Source organism: Phaethon aethereus (assembly GCF_964289735.1).
Source record: "Phaethon aethereus genome assembly, chromosome: 1".
NCBI classification, from domain to species: Eukaryota; Metazoa; Chordata; class Aves; order Phaethontiformes; family Phaethontidae; genus Phaethon; species Phaethon aethereus.
Window position 1 is genome coordinate 58,323,027 of NC_138575.1, and position 24,653 is coordinate 58,347,679.

The 24,653-nt window shown below is 48.5% G+C and overlaps 1 protein-coding gene across 1 annotated transcript; it reads right to left on the reverse strand.

Annotated features, from left to right (window-relative positions):
• Nucleotides 1-5,607: 5,607 nt before the first annotated feature.
• On the reverse strand, nucleotides 5,608-23,260 carry GTPBP1 (GTP binding protein 1; the record flags this gene model as incomplete). Its single annotated transcript, XM_082014439.1, has 12 exons — nucleotides 23,063-23,260; nucleotides 17,334-17,445; nucleotides 14,655-14,835; nucleotides 13,256-13,604; nucleotides 12,679-12,802; nucleotides 10,637-10,751; nucleotides 10,031-10,175; nucleotides 9,695-9,877; nucleotides 8,756-8,891; nucleotides 8,009-8,187; nucleotides 7,308-7,505; nucleotides 5,608-5,700 (listed from the first exon to the last, which is right to left on the reverse strand). Exons 1-12 carry the CDS (start codon nucleotides 23,252-23,254, stop codon nucleotides 5,608-5,610), a joined length of 2,007 nt encoding a protein of 668 aa, XP_081870565.1. The 5' UTR covers nucleotides 23,255-23,260.
• Between the last annotated feature and the right edge of the window lie 1,393 nt (nucleotides 23,261-24,653).

The window sequence follows — 24,653 nt, forward strand, 5'->3', positions numbered from 1 at the left end:
GGACCTGGGAGACAAGGTCTTCCGTGGGCTGCTGCTTGGCAGGGTGCCGGAGGCATTCCTGTCCTCCTTGCTCTGGAGACGTCTTCCGAGACTGCGGTGCGTGGCTGGGGCCACTCACCCGTGGCTGCGTCTGTGGGCAGCAAGCGGGAGCTGCTGCCCCGGTGCCCTGCATGACTCTGTGCCTTGGCGGTCTGTTGGGTGGGAGGTGAAGGGGAGACCTCCTTCCCCAGGGGCTGCTTCGCCTCGGGGGCAGCAGGGCCTCCCCCAACCGCGGCGCTCAGGGCTGCCTCTGCCACCTCCCGGTCCTCGATGGCAGGTGGCTGGCGTGGGCTGGCCTCCTTTCTCTTGGAAGGATTCCCTTTCCCTCCTGCCTTCTCCTTGCTGGCATGGCTCCATTCCCCCAGCACCAGCCGCGGAGGACCGTGACGGAGCGGGAGGGGGAGTCCTGCCTGTACTCACCGCGCCGAGGAGAGCCGGGGCAGGGGATGGCAGGGAGGATGCGTGGGGACCTTCCCCGGGTTGCGGAGGGCCGGGGCCATCTGGCCCTTCCACTTCCCGGCTGCCTGCAGCAGGCTTCGTTTGGCTTATGGTCTTGGATGGTGTTTCCAGCCTCTGCATTTGTCTTGTGTTTTGTTGAAGGAAAAGCCAACGGGCTCACGTGTAGTGTTTCAGCCCTGTCCGACGCTGGCTGAAGAGTTTGTTTTCTTTTTCCCTTCAGCATGCCCTGATGTGCATCAGGCAGGGGTGCTGAGCCCCGTGCCCTTCCGAGCCGGCCCGAGGAGCCGAGGGCAATGGTGGCACGTCCCTTCTGGAGGGGTCTCCTTGCTCCAAGCAAGGGAAGGAAGGCCGAAGGGCGCAGCCCCATCGCCAGCAGGTTAAAATTACCCCCTGGAGCCCCCTGCAGCGGGGGGAGGCCCTGCTGCTGGCGGAAAGCAGACCCGCAGCCGCATCCAGCGGCGATAAATTCTCTCCTATATTGAGCGTAGTCTTAATTCTTGGCATCCGCAGCCAAAGCTATTTTAAACTTGTCTACAGCTGCCTGCTTGCCTCGGAGTCATGTCCGTGAGTGCCCTGCATGCACGGAGTCGTGCTTTTACGAATGCCTAAGCCTGTCCTGGGCTGGGCAGGCTCTTTCCCCTTCCCTAGGGGCTCTCTGGCTGCCAGAGCAAATGCCATAACCATGAAGCTGGAAAAACCCCAGTCTTTGCTGTTCTGGGGCAAAACCCCCTGGAGGCACAAGTGAGAGGTCACCCTGGGGGTTTCGCTCTTCCTCCCTAGAGGGTACTGCTGGTTTTGGAGACCACCATGCCGACTGCTGGAGGATCCGCAGGTGTACTGAGCTTACATGTGGGTTTGTTTTTGTGTGTTTTTCTTTCAGCCCCCAAATTCTGCAGCAGTGCTGGGCTGCAGCGCGAGCAGCTGTACCGAGCGCCTGGCCAGCTGCAGCTCCCTGCATTTCTGTTGCACTTTTCCTTTGCAGCTTGCAAAAGAGGGCACATAAAGCTGCTGCTTCAGCATGGTGCATCTCTGCCCAGGGCTATTTAATCCTAATGCTGATGCAGAAGATGAGCCTGGTGAGGCCGGAGAAATGCAAAACAGCTGTTGGAGCAGATTTCCCTTATTTACTCCATTTCTCCCCTCTATTCTCCCTCCTTCTCGGTTTGCCCACACATGTGTTATGAATTAGCCCTGCAGAGACAGATTGGTTACAGGCAGGAGTTGAGTTTGTATTTGATGCTGTAGCCTGTTGCAAATGCTGCACTGTTTTGTTAATTTGATTTTTTTAATCAACAGATTGTAATTTATGCCTATGCAAGAAAAAAAAAAGACCAAGACAAATAAATAATATCAAAACTGCTGTGAGCTTTTTGAGTGTTTTGCAGGTGAATGTAGTAGGAATAATGTACAGCTAGTAAATAGACAGAGCTGTTTCTGTAGCTCTTCTGTGTGTTCTTATGCTAAATTCTTATTTTCCAGCCTGAGATTGTAACTCTAGGGACAGCCTGTCATCAGCTCCATGTCACTGAGCAGGGCTCTGGGATGAAAAAGTTGCTTGGAGCAATAATGAAAACAAGACCTGCTTGTAAAAGCCTAAAATCAAAATACTGCATCTTTGATGACTTTTTCAAGTCTAGTTCTGTGATAGACCACAGCTGTGTGCTCAGTCCCTCATCCACTGACCTTGAAGCTGTCCCTGGGCATCAGTCTGTCCTCTGCCTTATCATGGCCCTAAGGAGCAGCAAATGAGGCTTGGCCTAACACAAAGCATAATTAAGGATAGCTGTGTGTTGCTCTTTTCCTTAACACAGTCTGTAAATTACTCAGCAGGCAGTTAAAAACAAGTGGAAAGGAAATACTTAATTGTCTTCAGTGTGAGGAAGTTAACCTAGGGCATAAAAAAAAAAAGGCTACAGAAAGGGAAATTGGACTGGCTTGAGCTTGGGGAGGGTCACATTGCTGTCTGTTTAACCAGGATGGGCTGGACGCAGGCTCATGGTGAGGAGTGCCATGCACAGCCTTGCAGGCAGCTGCCCTAGGGAAAAGGTGCATTGCCCAGATCTGCCCTCAGCAGTTTTCCCTGGGGGGTGGGATGCTGGGCACATCAGTATCCACTGATGGAGGGGGACAGGCAGAAAAGCAGATATGGACAAGGGGGAAGGGATGGGGTGTTGGGTGCTCAGGACCAAGGGCTGGAGCATAGACATGAGCAGAGGGGTAAGCACACCTCCAGCAGCACCTGCAGGTGTCCATAGTGCCCAATACATCAGGAGTAGAGGGGCTGGGTGGGCCTTCGCTCGAGCTGGTGGTACCAGCTCCCAGCCCCACACTTACCTGTGTTAGGAAAGGGCTGTGCAGGGCAGCGAAAACCTTTGTGAACCTCCAAGACCAACCGAGGCGGCAGGAGAAGGTCCACTGCAAGCCCTGGAGAGTCCTGCTGTATTTACAGAAACAGGTGAGGTGCAAATTGCTGTGAGGGCCCGAGGAAGCACAAGCTTATGCAGGCAGTGCGAGTGCTGTGCTAAAACTGCATCCCCCAGCAAAGTGTCTCTGATTGATAGAGTTGGGCCCAAATGATTTGCTATAACAGCTCTTTACACCCCCCGCCCCCAACCCATGCAGCATACCTCACACCATGCAAGCGTCATATCACCACTCTGCTGCCAACAAGCACTAAATCTTAGGCAGAGTAAAAGCCGTCAGGGCTGTGCACAGGCTCAGCAGCAGCTCTCCGGTGGCATGGCATGCCCTCCCCTGCCGTCACTACGAATGCAGCCTCCCCTTGCAGCCAGCAAAGGAGCATGGTGCCAGGCAAACCCCCTTGGTCTGGCTTTCGGTGTTAAAGCAGCAAGTGCTGGTTTTCCAGAGGGACAAAAAGCAACAAGACATACTTTAACTTGGAACAAACTTTTTTTAAATTTATTTTATAGATCACATGAGCCTGAGTGATCTTTGAATGCTGGTCACAAAAGAGAGAACACACCACCTTCCTTTGCACAAACTGAAGTAAACCCTCTTCCAGTCTCGGCAGTCTCCTTCATTTGGAGCACAAGGAATGGAGAAAGAGAAAACCGCCTGGAGCTCCCTGCTCCCCTGGGAAGCAGAGGGCAGGGAAATCAGATGCAGTTTGATGCTGCTACAGGGCCAGAAGACAAATGGACCAGGCCCCTGCGCCCTGCCTAGCCACACTTCACACCCCCTCACAATGCGGGTGCTATTAGTGTCGTAGCCACCTATAGTTCCTCCCTCGCCAGGAGAGTGCTGGTATTTAGGCACATAGCTTGGAAAGGACTGTCTGACCTCCCCACTTCCACCTACACTCGGGCCACTGCAGTCTCTAAGGCAAAAGTTACCCTTGTCTCCAAACCACGTTCCTCACCTCTCCCACGCCGCTTAACGCTCTTGGAGTGCTGGTGCCGGCATCGGGGGATGCGCTCTCCCCTCTGAGCCTGCTTTAGCTCAGTCGGCTCGAAAGCCTGCCTCGAATCACAAGGTGAACTGGAACGAACCCCACACAGGTGCCACAGAGTGAGAAACAGGAACAACCCACTAAGGAGGGACAGAAACTTTACAGTCTCCCTGTAATTAAAATTAAAAAGTCCTTCATAGGAGGAGGAAGCCCTCAAAGAAACCGAGGCTGACCGCACCTGCTGGGGAGAGCAACGATCTGCTGAGGATGCCATCTCCTCCCTCAAAATGCTACCACGCTCCCACAGCTCACCACAAGCCAGCAGAGGATAACTCCTGTCCTCATGGGAGCTAAGTGAAGAGGAAAGCTTAGAAGAAGAGATCAAAATAAGCACGGAATTGATCATTTGCACAACCCAGGGTTAAAAAACATGATTAACAATAAAGTTAATTCATAGACCGTCCTTGCAGGGCCTTCCTGGAGAAGCCAGAATTAAAAAAAATACAATCTTAAAAAAAAATAAATTAAATGAAAGTCAGGAAAATTACCACGTACTTCCAAACCTGGAAGCACTTCTGTAAGTTTGGTACCAATTCATCATTGCCCTCTTCAGCCAAGAGGGGAGAAGACAAATCCTACCTCTGCCATGGCAAAGCCTGGCCAGTGAGTTCCAGAAAAGATTTGAGAAATCTTGGAGTAAACAAAATCAAGAGGAGGTCATGTTTGCCTGGTGTCTCTGTTCCAAAGGTATGTTTCCACCTGTGATCTCTGTCCATCGAGGTGAGGAGGCTTTCTCCAGCTCAAGGGATGGACCAAGCGCTCCTGCACTATATTCTTAATACTGTCAATTGAGCTGCCACAGCCTTGAGAGGCAGGTTAAGATTTGCTCCGATGTGCACTGAACAGACAATAGGAAAAGCAGCATGATGGGAAGGGGAACAGGATGGGCAAATGACTGCCTAGTTAATTACATGTCTAATTAAAATCTTAAGTGCTATCAACATATTTGAGAAGGATATTCAGTATAGGATTCCTCAACTTAACATCAAGAACTGCTTTCCAATTTGTTTCCCTCTTAGATCTCCAACTAATGAACTTTCTTACCATCTCCTTCAAACTTCAGTCACTACAACATTAAATTAAACCCACTTAGAAATAGCTTAAGATGGAGGGAATCCAGAAACATATTTGGCACTGGGCCACAGTGGTGAGGAAACAATGCCCTATGGAGCCACCCTAAGTAACGTACTTTAACCTTTGCACATCTGAAATTTCAGGCGTTTGAGAACCCCTGGATCTGATACAGCACATAGGAGGAGAGCAGCAAGTCCTGTGGACAAAATGGGGTGAGGGAGGAGGGAGGCAGCTAACTGGCTCTTCTCAATTCTATCCAGACTCTCCTCTCATCTTCATGCACACAAAATATAATAAAAACTAATAAGAATAAAAACTAAGCCCATGATGTACAAAAATGTATCGACGGGGAGAGGAGGAAGGTGTCAGTTACTCAGTTCTGTGTGTCTTTTCACCTTCATTAGCTTATAAATTATGCTCCTCTCCATCGCTTCCTTCAGGGAGGAGGGATGATTCTTCTGCAGCCAATCAGCTGGGATAGGTTTTGGTTTAAGCTGCTCTGGATCTTTTGGATAAGAAATGAAGGGAAGGGGAGGAATTCCTCAGAGGGAGGAGGAGGAAGAAATTCAGCAGCCACTGGCAGGAGTCACACAGGCTCCCTGAGACTTCACTTTATGGCGCTGACCCCCACGTCGCCGGCCTCCTCCTCCAACTTTTGACTGGAAAACAAGAAGACACGCTTTAGTGCACAGCAACTTCTAAACCAGAATATCAACACAGCAGGAATTCAGATGGATTACACACACATCCAAACAGCAGGAGGGCAGTTGTGACTGATCAGCTTCCTACCACTGCAGGAAGGAAATAAGGCAGACAGACACACCATGAAGGAGGGAGGAGAGACAGATACACCATGAAGTTCAGCCCTTCAAGACGGGGAGGACCCAATTTCCCAATTTCCTGAATGCTTCACTCCCATAAGAGTCATCAGGCCTCAGCACCTGGAAAATTGAGGCCTCAGGCTCCCTTGGCTTTGTGCAGAATGGAGGGAAAGCCCCCCAACCCTCTACCAAGGCTCTTTTGCTAACCTGAATCTGTTCCCAGCCTTGGGCCAGCAAGCCCACCATTCTCTTTTAAAGCAGCCAAATACCTTATTGCCCTCACGGATGTGGGGCTCTTCATCCAGTGCAGGCTGAGGGGAAGCAGCAAGGAGAGAGAGGTAGAGGTAAGCAAGAACAAAAGCAACAGGGACTTTCAGGGGGAGGGACGAAACAAAGAGGAAGCTGGGAGCACTACTTATAACCACAGTGACACTACAACAAGACAAGGAGGAGATGGGGCATCCGTAAGAAGCCACAGGCATATGGGAAGGGAGAGAACCCCTGCCAGAGACCCCTCTTTCAGCAGCCAGCCTGGCTCAAGAGGGTGAGATTTGACCAATTGCAACTAAGACAGCTAAAATTAAGAGGGGGAATACTGACCAGGTCTCTTGACACAGCCAGTTCCTGAACCTTTCACTTACTGGATAAGTACACTAATAGGAGAAGATCTTTCTTCTATCAGTAATAAAGCTGATAAATAGCTCCCAAAGCCTGTGGTTAGAATTGAGTTCCCATTCCTTTCAGACCAGAAAGGCTAGGTATCCTTCTCAGACAAGCTGAGCTGAGAAGTCCCAACCAGCAAGACAACCTGGTAAATCCTCTAAGAAGAGAGATAAGCCTTTCCTCCTCCTTGGACATCTCCATCCTCCCTCCTTGACAGGGCAGAGGACCTGTGCCTAATACTACTTCTTAGGTTGTAGTTTCTCTAGCATAGGGATGTTCGACCATCAGACAGCAGAGACCCATTCTGCGACTGGTTGTTTGATGCTTCACTAGGTTCAGCTACTGGGTATATGGAGACACTCCTTCACCGTGAGCATAGTGAAGTAGCAAAACAGGTTGCCAAGGGAGGTTGTGCAGTCTTCCTCCTTGGAGGTTTTCAAGACATGGCTGGATAAAACCCTGAGCAACCTGGCCTGACCTCACAGCTAATCCTACTTAGAGCAGGAGGTTAGACTGGACACTTCCTGAGGTTCAACCTGAATTGTCCCAGGACCCTAAGCTGCTAGCCACTGAAACATCCACCAGGAGCCATCCAGTCATCAGAGAATTCTCATTTCTGCTGTGAGACTACTTACATTTCTTTTTGTTTCTGTTGCACATTGAGTCCCAAGGTGAGCTCAAAGGTATGAGGAGATAATGCTTGTGCTTTAGAGTGCCCTTCCTCCAAGAGATGAAACCAGGATACAAACAGCTAGGACAGACATGGTATTTTCCTCACTTACCAATGGTTGCAGGGCAGTAGGTGTCGGTGGTGCTGCAGCTGTTGAGGGGGCCTCATCCCCAGCTGGTGGGCCCCCAGCTGCCATCCCAGCTGGGGAAACACCATCCTCTCGTTTCATCACAGCTCCCTTCTTGGTTGACTGCATCTTGATCTGCTGTGGCTTGGAGTTCATTGGTGAGTTATTGGTGGTCTGGAGCAACTGCAAATTACAAAGGGAGAGGCCAAAATCAGCACTAAAATATCTAGGCCAATCTGGCAAGGTTCAGTGCTGCTTTTTAACAAAAAGCCTCGAGAGAATTGATACCAACAGCCACCAGGAGAAGAAAGCAGCAGTTGTTCAAAGAAACCTGGGCCCCTGAGCTGCCCTCAAGAACCCTTACAGGGTGGAAAGGGCCACTCGGCTGAGATGACACTCAGCCCTCCTCAATATGACTCAGCTACAGGCTGTCAGAAGGAGACCAAGCCATAAGAACCAGAGGCATCTGGCTCACCCCACAACTTCGCACTCCTTCATTCACACCAGTTACGACCCACCACATGACAAAGTACACTGGTCATCTCCAACCCATGTCAGGACTGATGTTTGTGATCGAAGGACAGCCTCTTCCCTCAATTTTCCAGAGCCATCTGGATTCTTCTGCTGGCTTCTCAGTGCCAAAAATAGCTAATGGGCAAAAAAAAGTCGGACTCTTCGGCCTTTACCTTAGTGATGGTACCCACAGCTTTGGTGCGGCCTTCACGGAAGACCAGCCGCTGATCTATATGCAAATACTCTGGGGTTTTGATGAAGCGGAAGTGCACTGTGGCTTTGTCCCCCGTCCGCAGGCAGTCCTTGTCCATGCTGAGAATCGTGGCCGTCTGACGGATGCTGCCACAATGCACTGCAAATGTAATGCACAAAGGCTTTCAACAGATGGTGCCATTAGTGGAATAAGCTTCAGACATCTAAGGCAGCTCTTGCCACCCTACAGCTAACAGCTCCGAGTTTGGAATGTAAAAATCTACTGTCTACCAAAGACTATAAGGGTCACATGGCTGCCTTTGTTCAGTCCTCAGAAAGAAAACACATATAAGCTAGAACAATTGCCTTCGAATGGAGACTTCCCTGAAGCATCCTCAACAGAATGCTACATGCCAAGCAGCAGGCTAGAGGGCAGGACCTAAAATGAGTCTCTCAGTCAGCATTTGAAGCTGAAGAATCTTTGCACCATGGGCATCTGGCTCAGGCAGACTCCAAGTACTTGGAGCCACACATCTCCTTTTCACCTCAGCCTTCGCCACTCTCCTCTGTCAGCTCCCTCCCCTGTCTAATGCATTGCTGGGAAAGGTCAAACCAGGAAGTTTATATTCAGGCTGACTCAGCCATCAGGAGAAAAATGATCTCAGGCTAGAGCCGATATAAACGGTTACCACTGGGAAACAAAGACGAGACAACACTGAGACACATACCCATGGCCTGGTATCGTGGACTGATGGTGGTGGGGTGATGGAGCACCAGAATCTCTGCTTCAAACTCCCACGATGCTTGTGGATTCAGACGGGGTGACACCATTACCATGCCTTTCCGGATGGAAGAACGCTTGATCTGAAAAGCAGAGAGACAAAAGACCTTAGCGTGATTCTCCAGGGAAGAAATTTGCTTCTCTGGCTTGCTGCATCCAGAAGGATCCTAAGGGATTTCACAGATATTAACTCATGCTCAGCAAAAGGCAAAGCCAGAGCTGCTCAGCAGTATGTAATGATATTATGCAAAGGTGGCAAAACTAAAGTTCAGCTGAAATTTCTAAGGAAGTTTTAGTTATAGTGCTGGGAATGCTGGACACTGACACAGAAGTTTTAACTCACTGATAATTTAAAAGCAAAACAATACATCCCGGTTGCACATTACCCAAGCAGATGATCTCTCCAAAAGCATGATGTCTGTTAATACAAAATTGTAAGACTGAATACATGAAGTTTGGTAAAGCTTAAACTATATCCCTGTAAAATCAGTGCAGCTCCTATTGACAGAAACTTTTCACCAGAGGAATCGTATCAAATTTTGCTAATTTTTAAACCCCAAATCATGCAGCTGGTCCTACAAGTTGAGAGGAATTGTGTAAATACCCTGCCTAGCCACTAATGCAGAAAAGTCTTTCAATGCCTCTGCCTTGTTACACACCTCCAATGCTATTCCTCATTACCTTGGGTCCCACTGCTATTACCTGGCAGCTGTCAGGTGGAGCAACCCAGACATAGGACCCACAGAAGGTCTCTGGGATTTTAATGTGCTGTGAAATGAGGCAGATGAAGTTTGCAGAAGCAGTCTGATTGCAACTGAACTCCAAGAGCACGCCAAAATTTAGGAGGGTGGTTCCTGTTCTGGGAGTCTAGAGCAGATCATCTCACCTTTTTCAAAGCAAAGGAGGCAGTCTGGCCTCCCCGCACTTCTTTGACGGGCATTCTCTTGCGGTGGATGGACTTGACCGCAATAGGTAGGAAGTTGCCAAGGGGATCTGGCCCCAGCAGCAGGGTGTCATTTAGCTTGATTAGGCCTCTCAGTGTTGTCCCAGATACCACTGTTCCTACACCCTATGCCAAAAAAAAAAAACAAAAAACGAAACAGTAATTGGGGTTACTCAGCCATGCTAGCAGAAGGGCTCTAGAACTCCCCTCTCTAGGGAAGATGCCTTCATCAACCTGAAAGAGGGAGCAGAAAATTCTTCCAAATACCAGGCCCCTTACCGGGACAGAGTAAGTATCATCTATCTGGAATTCTGCTGGCTCTTCTTCCCTGTAACTGGTCCGTGGAGACAAGAGATTAAGAAACATCTTCAGCAAATCTAGGTTCTCCCCGGTGACATTTGAAATCTGGAAAATCGGGCACATCCTGTAAAGGAAAATTGATGAAAACGGAGTTAGTTCACCTTCCTGCCTGGAATTCCACATGTAGGGAGACATCCAAAAATCTTGGGACTGAATTGAATACACAGTGCTAGGAAGGGAGAGCCTGGCAAGCAGTCAGAAGCACAACACCCCATGTTTGAAAACCTGCAACATTGCCTTGGCCTTCTAATGACATTCAGGAATAGGTGTAAGATTCCACGACTGAAGGAAGTTGAATACCCTGCCATCTTCTGCAGGCTGCCCAGAAGCAGCCTCTCATTTCTGTCTCAAGAGAGGGGAACACAAGCAGGTCAATCTCAGAATCAAGACATTCTTATGGAATCAGCACACTACATGGCAGATGCAACCTTCACACATCTAGACAATGGGACTCTCTCTCTGAATCTTCTCACCCAGTCTCCAAATAGGATCGAAAGAGAAACAACTCTCCTCTACTCCCGTTACCTCTCTGAGCTGAAGTTGGAGGCTGTTACAATGACATCATCCTTGCTCTGAACCAGCACGGGAATCTTCCTGCACCCTGGGGACTTCAGCAGTCGCTGTAACAGCTTCAGGGTTTCTTAAAGGGTGAAATGAATATTGTTAGGGCAGCATCTCCCGTCTTTACAAATCGCTTTTGTGGGGTCTCTCCCCAAAGGGAGACTGGTGCCCTTGCCACAAATAGACAGGAGAAGATGGCTAAAGGTATGTGAGTGAGACTGAGTTTGCTGCAGCCCAGGTGGGACTTAGGAGCCATTCATCTTCCATTTCATGCCAGCTAGCCTGCTGCCAAGCGACACTGTACACGAACAGACATACATGTTCGCATCTGCAAGTGCAATGTTGTGAAATAGACATTTTATAGCTGACTATTAAGTAGCTTTAAGCAGTTACAACATATTTCCTCTCGCTAAAAAGGATTTTTCATATTAAATTCAATGAAAACCAGCAGCACACGGGAATGTAAATATTTGAGGATATGTGAACTAGAAATCAATTTTGACCAAACAAACCTCACCACACTTTCCCTGGCAATTAACTTGCCCTAGAAGGTTAGAGAAGCATGAAAGAGCTAAAGATCACCATCACAGACTAGAACAGTGTAGATGGACCAGATCCAGAAATAATATTTTGGGACAAATCTCCTGGCTCCCAGCTTTGACCTTTTGCCTCTTTTTAATTTATTTTCTAAGCCTCGTATTTATCAGCCATTTAGGGGCACTACTGATGCACTAGCATCAGCCTCCTGCAAAGTGCCTTATGATAAATGAGGGAAAAAGAAAAAAGGCTAGTAAGGGCTTAAAAGAGCAAATAATTTATATTCTACAATTGTCATCCTATTAGACGTTTTTTGTGAACAAATGATTGCCTATGGGAAAGTAATGTTTGGGATACAGAAACACAAACGTCTAATCATGCCATCTGCTCTTCACAGATATACTTAAGCCAAATCTTGTGCCTATTTAATTTAAACAGAACATGACACAGGAGTGGCTTCTCCCAAGAGCAGCTCTTCTCTCCTCACCCTGAGCCAAATATTCTCCTTCCTTCCCAGTTATTATCTTATGGTCAGGCCTTATGTTTATTTGCCAAACATCTGTTACAGAGACATTTAGATTATCTTCTGATCACGTGTATGTTTACCTGAAACATAGTTAGGATTTTTACAATAATGAACTAACCACAGACAGTACCAGGAACATTCACTTTCCTGATTCTTAGGACTGATTATCAAAAAAACCCCACTGCTCCAATTAACCAAAGCATGTTCCTGAAGTGTGAGAAACGCATCAAGAGAATTTTAAAGGTGAGAGTTGGTCATAGCCTGAAAAAATGTCAAGCACAGGTTAAAGGGACACTGCTGGAGTTAAGAGGTGTTGCTTTAACTGCTGCTGAGCAAAAAAGTCACTAGCCCCTGCTGCTCACTGCTGTTCCCACTTGTATCTAGTCCAGTCCTGCTACCATAGCCCACAAGTGCAGCTGCTTTGAAACATGCTTAAATGTTGGTTAGTTGTTCAGACAGAAGAAGGAGCTGCTGTAGTTACACCAGCATATCTGAGAGGTGCCCAGCTGAGCAGAATGTAACAAGCAGCTGCCCTTTCACCTAACAGCTGCCAGAGAACAAGTTTGATCACAGCTTAAGATCAGATTCAAACTATGGGCAAGGAGTAAAGCAGCTTTCAAGCGAGCTTCTGGACTTTCCCTGAGAAAGCAAAGCCACAACCCCAACTGTATGCTTCTTCCCTTACAGCTCAATTAAGCAAAAGCATACAGCAAACACTTTTGGGTTGCCCAGCTGAGTCCCCCAACTCAGGTAATTTTGAAATGGTGATTACGAGTGAACTGCCTGCAAAATGGGCAAGTGGAAAGGTTTTCTAGAAGGTGTTTAAGATGCAGTCAAACCAGATAAAGCAGCTTTCCTCTGGCAGTAATTCCTCAACCAAGCAGAGGACAGCATCACATACAGAGGTAAAGAAACAGCCCTGGAGAGAGCCTGTAAGACTCACCTTGCAGGATGTTGGCAGGGCACATGTCAATCTTGGTCACCACAACAAAGACAGGAACGTTAAGCGCAAGCGCCAGGCCCAAGTGCTCCTTGGTCATTCCAACAATCCCAGCGTTACTGCCAACCTACACCAAGGATACAAGATACGGTGATGTAAACATTTCTCCTGCAGTGAGCTGGGTTACAGAGAAGGTCTTGTGTCAGATGTGCAGTAGGCTGTGATTAGCTTGCTGATGTGTCACTAGGACTGTACGAGCAGACTCAGCTCATTTCAAATGCTACTGGACACCAGTTAAGGACCTATTGCTCCTCAATTTTAGCAAGGTGTTGTGGAATTTAGAAATCTTAGAGTTTTCAAGAACATTTTACATCTCGAGCCTATCTGAGACTGACAGTCCTGGGGCACTCGCGTCAGAGCCCTGGCTAGATATCCACAGTGGCTGCTGCCCTCCACCACTGGGAGATGCTGCCTCCCTCCACAACCCCATGAGAACTCTGCAACAGGAAAGAAGTTGAGTCTGTTAAAGCTGTGAACAGCCCCACTCCTGATGGTACTGTACATCTTTCTTGCTACCTACCATAAGCATGCAGAAGTCAGGTAAATGGCCAGTCATGCCAAAGACGGTGGTTTTCAGGTACTTTTCATGACCAGCCAGGTCAATGAAAGTAATGACCTTGGTGGATTTCTCACAGATCTTTGTCCATTCCAAGCTGCCACCATGGCTGTCGGGCTTGTTCACCACATTGCCCTCACTGTCGAAGCCCAGAATGTCATTGCCCACGCTGCTGGTGCGGCCCGACTCAATCTCATGCTTATGGCGAAAGAGCTTTTGCCGAGCAAAGCCTCGGCCATTGTCTAGTTCGCCATGTGTCAAGACACCTAGCAATGTGCTCTTTCCTGCATCCACATTGCCAACCACTGCTACCCTGGAGGGGAAAACAAAAAGGAACCTGGTAAAATATGATACCTGAAGAAACAAACAAGTAATAAAAAAAAACAAACCCAAACACCACAGCTTCTGCAAATAACTATCTTTTTCTCCCTAACCTTCAGAGATTCAAAAATGTTAGACCTTCACAAGCAGAGCAGAGATTCTTCCATAGTTCTTCGTTAACAGTGGAGATCCCAGACTCTGGAGACTGGGATGTGGAAGACTTTGGAAACATGTCACTGGTGTCCAGAACACAGTCAGCTGAACCCGACATTGCTTGATGCCATGCAGAATTATCTTTCTTCCAACCCCTATTCCCTGCATTCCAACATATACTCTGTAGTGATTCAAAAGAAGACTAAATCCCAATTTGGTCTAGAATACCTCTGCCTTTCTCGTATTTCTCATGTTGCAATAGCTCCAGGTGCTAGGGAGAGCACAGAAATTAAAATTGCTGTTCCCAGAAAAGGAAAAGCTCAAACAACAATGAAATGTTTTAGAGGAAAAACCTCTCCTACAGCAATCTCCTTCCTTGTCTCTGATAAAGGTGGCTATTATGGCTGTTGGTAAATCCATTCTATCCAGGTCTGGGCAGACTCTCAAGTCATGTTACACAAGCTATTATATATCCATTAAAAGGTGACTTGGATCATCACAGTCTTGGAATAGAATTGAATCCTTCGACAAAAGTATTGTACTCCAGCAGCGTGAGTATATGCACACACAGACTGACACACGTGCACATGTGACTCCCTACCTGGATTCCAGCACACAAAAGAAAAACTGTGAAGCTGTCACCCAGACAGCAACAGCCCTCAGCTAAACACAGGCAAATCGCCACAAACAGTTTGTTCACAAAAGAGACAGCAACAACAACAAAAAGGTGATTTCATTAGCAAGGAGTGGTCAAGCTCAGTTCCCTTTGTTGGGTCGCTGCAACACCCAGACTCGCATCAGCGTTGCTGGCTCAGCATCACTCAGACTGCTCACACGCTAAAAATGCAGCTGGGCTGCTGACTAACCCTGTTTCCACCCAGCTCCTCACCTGACCTCCAGGAAGTCGTTGTCACCCACACGTTTCCGAACAAGGTAGTCGCGCACCTTGCCCCCTGCTTCCTGGTGCTCCCGCAGGAGGATCACATCTGCCTCGATCTGTTCTGCCATGCTCTTCAACGTGGCATAGGATGCTTCCATGTCTGCCTCGCTCAGACCGTATTCAGTCCCATCTGGTAGGATGTTGAGGAGACAAAGGACAGTCAGTGAGCACCACCTTGCAACGGCCAGCAGCAATGTCACTCTGCCTGGGACTTTCACACCGACTGGGATTTATATGTAGACTGGAGACATCAGCCATGTAAAGAGAATGAGCACCCTTTGCCCAAAATAAAAAAGGATGGTCTTCACTCTAAGTCTTAAAAGATACTAGAAAAGCACCATCTTTCATCTAGAGGAGTTTTCTTCACAATTTCTACAAGCAAATACTTAGGTATTGGCAAGAAAGACACATTTCTGTCTGATTCCCTTACTTCACATGCTGAAGGTACTTCGTGTGCAATTTCCTTCAGTCAGATAAAACATCTCCTCTTGCATTGCAATAAAAGGAAAAGCATTAACAAAAGCAAAGCTCTGACTGAAATATGACCACAATTAACCAGTGAATGTAGGACCAATTTAAACAATCAGCTTATTTTATAAAACCACATCCCAAGTGCACTTTTTCTGCAACTCTGGCCTGCACAGCAATTTCTTTAGCCCCCACATACTCCAGCTAAAACAATGTTTTTGGCATTCCGCACTGCCTTCGTCCTGTCACTTGAAAGAAATGCTGACAGAACATGAGGCCAGAAAAAAACAAGGAGGCACTTCTGCCTCTGAACAGCCCATCCAAGCAACGAGCTGACAGTCAGAGCAAGCCAGTGGCAAGAACCTAGATAATTTAAAGGCCACCACAGCTCTCAGCTTCTCTCCTAACCCAGGTGCTGAGAAGCTGCACAGATTTCAGGCCAGAATCTCTTCTCTTTTTCTCTTAAAAAAACCCCCAAACAAACAACAACAAAAGTGGAGAGCCACACAGCACCTCGATGACCAAAGCTATTGCTGTGTGCGAATTCGTATGCATGGCTGACTCATCAGCTGGTAAGCACTAACTGCAGTTTGCATGAACTAATCAGCATTTTAACTATTGCACAGCTCTACAACAAGTAGAGTTGCTGGGTGATTTCTAACCTAGCTCACAAGCAGGCTGAGCAGCTGTTGAGACTGTGGGGAAAACAAAAAGCACCATGGCTGAGGTCCTGGGTCACAGAAGGGAATAAGAAGTGTGGAGAGGAGAGGGTAAGAGCCAAGGGAGAAAGGGAAGGGTCACTACTGATGAAGCAGTGAGTGTCCTGGCAGTCTCCATTCACTTCTCAGTCACCTGAGTTGGGCATCTGTGATGATCAAAATCATAGACACTCAAAGTGAATAAGAAGGAGGGATGGTGGCAGGGATATCAAGATTTTTTTCTGTTGGCTATTGTTTCCAATTTACAGAAAAGATCCCTATCTTCCTTGACTATGCAGCAACCCAAAACGAAGACAGAAGTTTTAGCTTGTATTTTAAGAAACAAATGCCTACTTCTAAGTACATCACTGCAATAACCACCAGTTAAGACCCTCACAAGGTATCCTAGAAGCAAAAGCAGTTACTAGCCTGACTAGTTAGATGTCCACTGCAGATGCTGTTATCCCAAACACTAAGGATTCAGGCTTCATGTGGGAAACGCGCTTGGAGACAAAAGCGTTATCCCTGTGACACTGGCTGCATGACCACTGCTCATCTAATCCTGGATTCTCTTCTATGTTGTCTGCTTCACAAGACACCAAGAAAACCCAAAAAGTACACAGTTCTGAGGTAACACAACTCTCTCCCTCCATTATCTCAGCCAACCCTGGTACTGACGACCAGCGTTTTGTATTCTTCCCTAAACATAGTAACTAGTAGAATGTCTGATCATAAGAATATGATATCCAGCAAATATTTAACATATTTGAAACACGCCTTTAGCCTTACAATTGCCATAAACAATTATTTTTGCATCCAGAAAAGAAATTTCAATTTCAAAGCAAGGCTGTGTTCAATATTATTTTACCAGCGCCAGATGCAAATATTCAAATTGTGAAAAAGAACAAAATGGTAATACATGCTAAGTGCTAAAATCTGCAAAGGCAAATGACTGCAGTGACTGCAGTCACACCTGAGTTAATGTGACAATAAAGGCCTCATGCTGAGAAAAGGAAAACCTTTCTCTCCATAGTACAGACACACACTAAAAAAGAAAGTCAACAGCATATATTTTGGCTATCTGAAGTACCTCCAATACATTCTCACGGGGTAAAAATATTGTTATTTACAATGGAAAAGTGAACAAAACCAGACAGAACAAGACCTCCATCAGACACTGAGGAGGTCTGTACTAAAACTGTTACTATAATTTCCGAATCTTTGTTTTTCCTGGTGTGCCCAGACAACTTATGCCTTATTCCTAAAAAGAACTTGTATGATTTTGTACAAAAAATATGTTTAGTTCCACTATATAAGACTGTGGAACCTCCATACTTTATGGAGGTTTCCAAGTTATTCTGGAGAAGTAAGTACTACCTTCAGCAGCAGTCCAGTTAGATGAAATAGGTTTTTCTTATAATCTGAATGTTTTTTGTTGTTTTCCTGAGTAAGCTATACTCACCTGATCCTTGACCAATGACATAGATGGTCTCTCCACATCCCTCATCAATTCTCTCTGACATCTGCCGGAGCAAACTGTCATACTGCTCAGAAGTTGGACTCACCATCACTAGCTGGAAAAAAGATTAAATATCCATTTGCAGATGTCAAGCAAACAATTTCAAAACCAGCTTCAACTATAAGGACAATCAAGCCATGTGCTTTATTGAAAGAGAAGGGCTCTTTTTCCAAGGACCGCTTTCTGGTGGTTTGGTTTTGTTTTGTTTTTAAACCAGCTTCGCTGACAGCTATTTCCTTGTGACACTGCACAAGGTTATTTGTCTGAGCTCAGTGTTCATTTACGTTGGAAGATATACTTCAAAGCAACTTAGAATACCAAGCATCTCATTTTGAAGTAACCAATGTTTAAAAGCCACATTTAAGTGAACACCCCACTTCTGTGTAATACATGTTTCCATGCAAGGAAAACAGAAAGGGGAGGAGATATTTTCTCCAAATAAATTCCTTAGCTGGGTACTCCAGTCTCCGCTGCACAGAGTGCTGCTGCTCCCCCAAAGCCTGACCAGACAGCCAGAGGAAGCCAGACAGACCTCACTGCAGAGCACACCTAGGCATCAAAACCTAGAGCATCTTGTAAGTCTTTCACATACTTGATTCCCCCCCTGCTTTTTTTTTTTCTGAGGGGGCAGAAGGGAAGAAGAGAACATGAATAAGCATTATTTTCAACTCCCTAACAAAAATTTAGGTACTTTACAGTGCTGAGAGGCAAACATACAAAGCAGTTTGTATATTTGGACGTTTCACCAGTGGTGAGCTGCATTTTTACAAGCCAGCTATATTACCAACAAACTTTGACTGCAATTATTGCAACAATTACAACTTCCTTTGTCCTTCCCCGCAGAGGCATCAAGAGGAGGAAAAAGGGGACAGAAACAAAGCGGAAAATGAGGACAAGACAGTGCTTCAGGAAGGAATTTTCTTAGAACAGAATGGTGTAGCGCCATTTCTGGCAAAAACCTGTGTCACTCACAGTACAGCTGAAGACACTCGCACAGAGTGGCCACAATGGTGGCCTGGCAGTGGCAGACCAAGGAGACCTTCATCACCCATTCCGGACCGAACAGCTACCTGCTCTCTGGCTGCCTCTGTGATTACAAATCTGTTGGTGGCTGAGCATCCTGGTAGAGTGGCTCAATAGCTGTTGCAATTGAGACATGCATTGCTGTTAAAAAGTCACTTTTAGTAAGAGTTGTAAAGGCTATGACCTACCGATAGCCCTATGAGTAGGCATGCCTGTGCCACACTATGACTCTCAATGAAATCCATACTTCCTCCAGCTGTTCTTACACACACGTTCCATGTTCCCAAATCATGCCCAGAAAGATGTACTTCCCTTCCCTGTGCACTAAGGCCAGCCTGAAATCTGTGCTAGATTTGCCTAAAACATGGTTTATGGCAGTTCACAATGATTACATCTTCAAGCCTGCCCAACATTCTCTATTAACACAGCCTGACTTGCTAGCCCAGCTAATAAAATGTGCATTCAGGGAGGAATTACCTTTACCACCTACTACTACTGCATAGGTGATGAAGGTCTTGATTAGAAATCGAGAGTGTAAGGGAACCAAAAAGCCCACAACTAATGCTTAAGCAGCTTTCAAAAACATAGTGATGCATGCATCTGGAAAACTGAAGCACAGACAGCAAGTGCTGGTTAGAAGGTTTAAGGCAGCCAAAGCAACGCCTCCCTCAAACGTTAAGGGTTACACAGTGCACATACTTGTCTGCAAGGGCCAGACAGCTAGAAGATAATCACCTTCGTGTGTCTACTTTAGATGCGTGCCCTACCTAAGGCTTTGAACTACTTGGCATAGTCTGCAAAGGGTAGCAAAGCACTCTGATCTGGAAGGCCACATAGTCTTTCTATTTCATGATACAAAGGACTGAGTTTTGCCTTTATTAGTTTTAATTTTGGTTTTGTTTTCTTCTTAAAGGAGACCACTGGATGTAAATGTATTGAAAGGGAAATGACCAACTGTTCAGAGGCTTGATCGGGACAGGAATGGAAGGCTGTGTGTTGATGTGGAGGGCTTGTTTTGCCCAGAGAGCACTTTCAGGAATTCCTGGAAGAACAGCAGACAGGCTCACTGTTCAGGCTAGTGCACCAGCACAGGTCAGGGACGAGGGAAGATCTCTTAAACACACTGTTACACTCATAAAGATCAATAAAACAATAGGGGCCACCAGTGTAGAGGCACACTAACTTCATTTTCTTCAAGTCTCATCACCAGCTTAATTTTCTTACAAGTTCAAATGCTTCAGCAGTGTGAGTGGGCAGGGTGTTGTCTAAAGCACCAGGGAACATTTCAGCCGAGCAGCTCGCTGAAGCCCTTCTTCACAGCACCAGGCAGGAGGGCTGGGGGCTCAAACAGCATGGTACCCACACATGTCAGCTCAAAACACTGTTTCCCCCACCCTGCTGCTTTCACTGCCATGCAAAAGTGCTGCTGAAGGGTGTTCCAGTGGTAGACTGCCTCCAAAGCCTACCCTGGGGCCGATGAAACTTACAGCTGATGTGATATAGCGGGACGTCAAGAGAAGGATGGTAGAATAGCAGCATTCATGGATCACACCTTGCAATGCCGTTCAGTATTTCTAACGGCTGCCTCAGCGGCCCGCAGCCCTCAGCCAGTTCTGCAGTTTGAGGCCACTGCAGGACTTTACTTGCTGTTTTGAAGGTCTCTTTAGCTAGCTTCCTGGACAGAGGGAGCTTGTTCTTTGCCATCTCCTTGGTCAGAGAGAGGCCCTCCATCTTGGCCTCTCTGCTTTTTTTGCTTTTCACCTTTGAGCAATCCCTTCCATGCTTGCCCTACGTATTTGTGTTTTTCAGAGGTTTTCACAAAGTCAAAAATTTTCACTTTTGTTCTTTCCACTTTGCCAGGCATTGAGCAGTTATCAGTAGGAGCCATGTGGGTCTAGCAACCTCAGATTTCCTATAGGGCAAAAAAGTAACAACCAGTTATTGTTTTATTCTCATGACAGCAGAAGGAAATATATCTCACAAGTTTGAGATGCCATCTCTAAAGTCCCTTCCCAATCTCTGGGGAGAGGTGGCTTTTCCCACCTTTCATCTGATCAGCTTTGAGATTAATATACACCAGAGATGGGCAACAGCTACAGCTATCTGAGCTTACTCCAGGGGGACAGGCTGCACTGTGCCTTTCTGCACTGCCTCTTAACAGCAAGTAAGAGGCCATAGTATTAATTTACAGCAATTTCAAGACACCAGTGGGACTGAACTAAGGTTATATCAGCACTACTACAGGCAATCCTTACAAAAGAAACATCCCATATCCACAAGGCAGACAAACTATAAAGATTAAGGGCCAATACTATGGCCAATACCAAACCAAATACTATGTGGTATGTAGTGCTGCTGTTTATTGGAATAACACAGTCTGGCATTTTGCATGGCTGGAAGGCTACCACCAGCCATTGGAAAGTCAGGGGAAAGGCACCTTCTGTAATGTCATATCTTGCTTTCTATTTCCTGTGGACATATGTAGTTCAAATGCTATTAATGTTCTGTTGTCAATGTAGATCTAATATAAGTATCAGCTTCAGTAATAATGTGTGACATGGTTTTGACCTTAAAGATGACTACTACTGCAGTGTGTTAGCACTGAAGGGAAAACAAATACCCATTAAGATTGACATGATAATGAATTTGTGCTGACGAATGGAACTGCTTGCTTGACCAGTCAACAAGGTGCACTTGATAACTGAATCCCAAAGTGTTCCTCTCTAAAAAGAGTGCACCTTACAATGAATGTACTGGGGGAGGACTGGGAGAAAAGTATGTAACACAGCAACCAGGTGGGTCAGACCAGGACAGAGATAGCAACTAGCAAACAAATTGACTGCAGTGGGAATCAGCATTTTAAGCAGGAATTGGAGGGCAGCACTTCAACTGGGAAGACAGAAAAGATGGGGGGCATCGGGGTAATGGGGGGGGGGGCAGGTTAGCTACTGCATTCTTACCATATGGAATTGCTGTTTTGAGCACATAGCGGGAGACTAACTTGGAGAGATGGGGCAGAGCTCATCTTAGCTCTCATTCAAGATGGGGATGAATGGTCTAGGGAAAAGATAGCAGGTGTACACTGCTGTATGGAAAAGTAACTTGGAATAAAGGTCAAAAAAATGCTTACCTATCACCTCCATAGTGCCTGCAGATTTCCAGGAATGGAAGACAGGCTGACAACACAAGTGGAGGTTGTGCGAGAAAAGCTTTCCTCTCTCTTCGTCAGAGTTTTGGTCAGGTTCCTGGCTGTCAAGAATCAGTGACACACCCCTTGGCGTCCTCCTGAGCCCTCTTCCACATCAGCCACGTCCAAGACAAAGCACAGATCAATTCTGGCATCCTGTATCAAAATCTTGTCCAGCTCATTAAGGCACAAACAGGTGGCTCAATAAACACTGCAGGTTTGATTCCTGTTCTTTACTATCTTATAACACATCTTCATAACATTTGTTTTAAGGTAGTACCACATTGTAAAATATCCAGTCATTCCCTCAAAAACAAATGCTTCCACATCCACACACAATTCCTCTCTCTCCATTTCTCCACAGAGGGCAAGAAAATCCAGGACTTTGGAACAACTCCTGCTGGAAGCATGAAAAGGAGGGATGGCAGAAAAACAGGAGGAAGCACCAGCTATGCTGATTTCTGGATCACATAATTACAAGTGGGCTGAACCAAGTTTTCAGGAGACTTTAGAGTGGGAGATGGCATCATGATACATCAAACCCTTGGCAACAAAAGGTATATAGTTAAAGAGATCAGCCAACTGGGAAAAAAACAGAAGACTGTATGGAAAGGCAGCTAATCTAGTCTGTGGCAGGCTCTGGCATGCATGTATTACTACAATGTACTTTCCTGCAAGATGGAAGAGAGAACAAATTCTGACAGAAGTAAGACCACCACATGGTTTTGTCACTTGGATCGTAGTAAGGAACTGCATAACATGAACAAACCGTTTTGTGTTAATGTAACCCGGTTTTCAAGAGCAAGGCACCCTTGTCACGGAACCCTTGTGCTGAAAAGTTACGAGCTCTGACCTGCTTTTAAGATTGTGAAGGAAGCCCCGGGAACTAGTACGACTGGCAGCAGAGATAACTACAGAGAACCAGCGCAGAGGAAGAACATCAGCCAGACGTTAAAGCAGCTGTCAGCTTCAAACCTTGCGCCTGCTGAGGGGATGCAACACCCACTGCAGGCACTTTCTCAGGGAGCCAAGGAGGGGAACGAGTGGACAGGACAAGCCTACCAGCACCCTCCTTTCCTGGCCAGGGCACAGCTCGCTCTCGGCTTTTCACAGCTCAACTTCACTGCGCTCCTCCCGGCCGACTCCCTGCGGGAGGACGGGCTCTGCCGCCCGGCCGGGTGATGTTGGAGCGAGGAGGAAACCCCGGGACCCAACTCCGTCCCGCGGGGAAGCTCTGAGGTGACACCTGCACCCCGGCGGAGCAGGCGGGTCCCCCAGCCCCTCTCTCGCCTCGGGTGAGGGGGGCGGCGAGGAGAGGGGCTGGCCCCGGCTGAGGGGCCGCCCCGCTCCGGCCGGGCCGGGGGGCAGCCCCTCGGGCAAGGCGGCCGTCGGGGAGACGGCAGCGCAGGGCCCGGTGGGGTGATGGCGGTCGCCGCCGCCCGCCCCCCCGCGCCAGGCCTACCTTACTGGTGAGATCGATCTCGGGCTCGCCGTTTAGCGCCTCGCCGTCCTCGACGTCGAAGGCGGCGCGGAGGGGACAGGCGGCCGCTGCTACGCGAGGCCCCCCGCCCGGGGAGCCAGGTTCCGGGGCGAACATACAGGCCGGCACCGGGGAGCCCCCCACCGGGGATCGGCTCCGCTCCGCCGCCGCCATCTTCCCTGCCCCGGCCCTCCTTCCCCGCCCCCTCCCCGCGCCCGCCCCTCCGCCCCGGGAGGCGCGGCAGCCCCGCCCCCGGCCCGCCAAGGCGATGGCAGCCAATCGCCGGCGAGGGAACGGGGCGATTAGCCTGTAGCCATGACAACGGCGGGCGGGGTCGCTGTTATTCATAAGAGAGGGCCACGCCCCGGCCAAGCGCGCGAAGCCAATAGGAGAAACACTGCCAGCTCGACTTGTTTTCTATATATACACACACAGCAGAGCCCGTTTGACGTGTCCGGTGCTTCCTGCCCAATAGGAAAGCTTGTCCTAGTGACAAACAGCCATAAGAACCAATCGCATAAGAAGGCTCGAGCGACTGGGTGGGACTAAGCAGCTGCCACAAGCGGGCAGGGCCCGCCCTGGGAGGGCAGGTACTCTTTCAGAATGGCCAATGAATAGGAGAAAACCTTTCACGGACAGTTGTCTAGGCCAATGGAAGGGGGAGGGAGCGCGCCGTGTGTCCCTCCAAGCCGACCTCTCAGCCCGGGCATCGGCGGCTCGGCGTGCCGGCAGCGCTAACGCCTTGCTCAGGAAGCCGCCAGCTCCCGGGGTCGGTCGGGGACCGGCAAAGGGGCTCGCCGCCCGCGGTACAAACGGGAACCGCCGCGCCGCTCCCTCAGGCCCTGGGCTCTGACAGAAAGCCGCCCCGCCGCCCCGCCTGCTCGCCATAGGAGCCCACGGTGTTCAGACCGTGAGATGCAGTCCCGCGGGGGCCGCCGGCAGGACGCCAGCGCCAAGGAGAAAAATCCGGCCCGTTCAGGGGTTTTGCAGGCTGGCGGGTGACCCCAAAGCGGCGGGGGAAGCTGTTCGGCGCGTCTTTCCGCCGGGTCACGCACCGGCTCCTCAACCGCCACAAGCTCCGGCTCGGCATAAAGCGAAGTCGGGGAGGATTTATGTTTATTCACCAGGCGGTAAACCACTTCAGTTGTCCCGGCCTATTTATCACAGCGTGAGACTCGACGTTCTTGTTAATTAAGCAGGCGAGAAGAGAAGGGAAATTGAAGCTCAGGGAAATTAACTCGCCTGAGGTTACGCAGCAAATTAGCGGCAGGGCCGGGAACAAACCCTGCCAGCCGTAAGCTGCACGCCGGGGCATTCCCCCGCCGAGCGCAGCGCGCCCTGCCCCTCTGCGGGCACGGAGCCCGGCCAGCCGCGCCGCGGCCCACCTCCGCACCGCGCTTCGGCTCCCGGGGCCGAACCGAAAAGCTTGGCTGCGGTTCTGAGGCGGGCGCCGGTATCCGTCCCGCCGCTGCGCGGGGAAGGACGGGTGAAGGCCTCGCGCCCTCTCCCCTCGGTCCGCCCCACTGACGTCAAAAGGGGGCGGGGGGCGCGCGCGCGACGTCGGCGCGTGCGG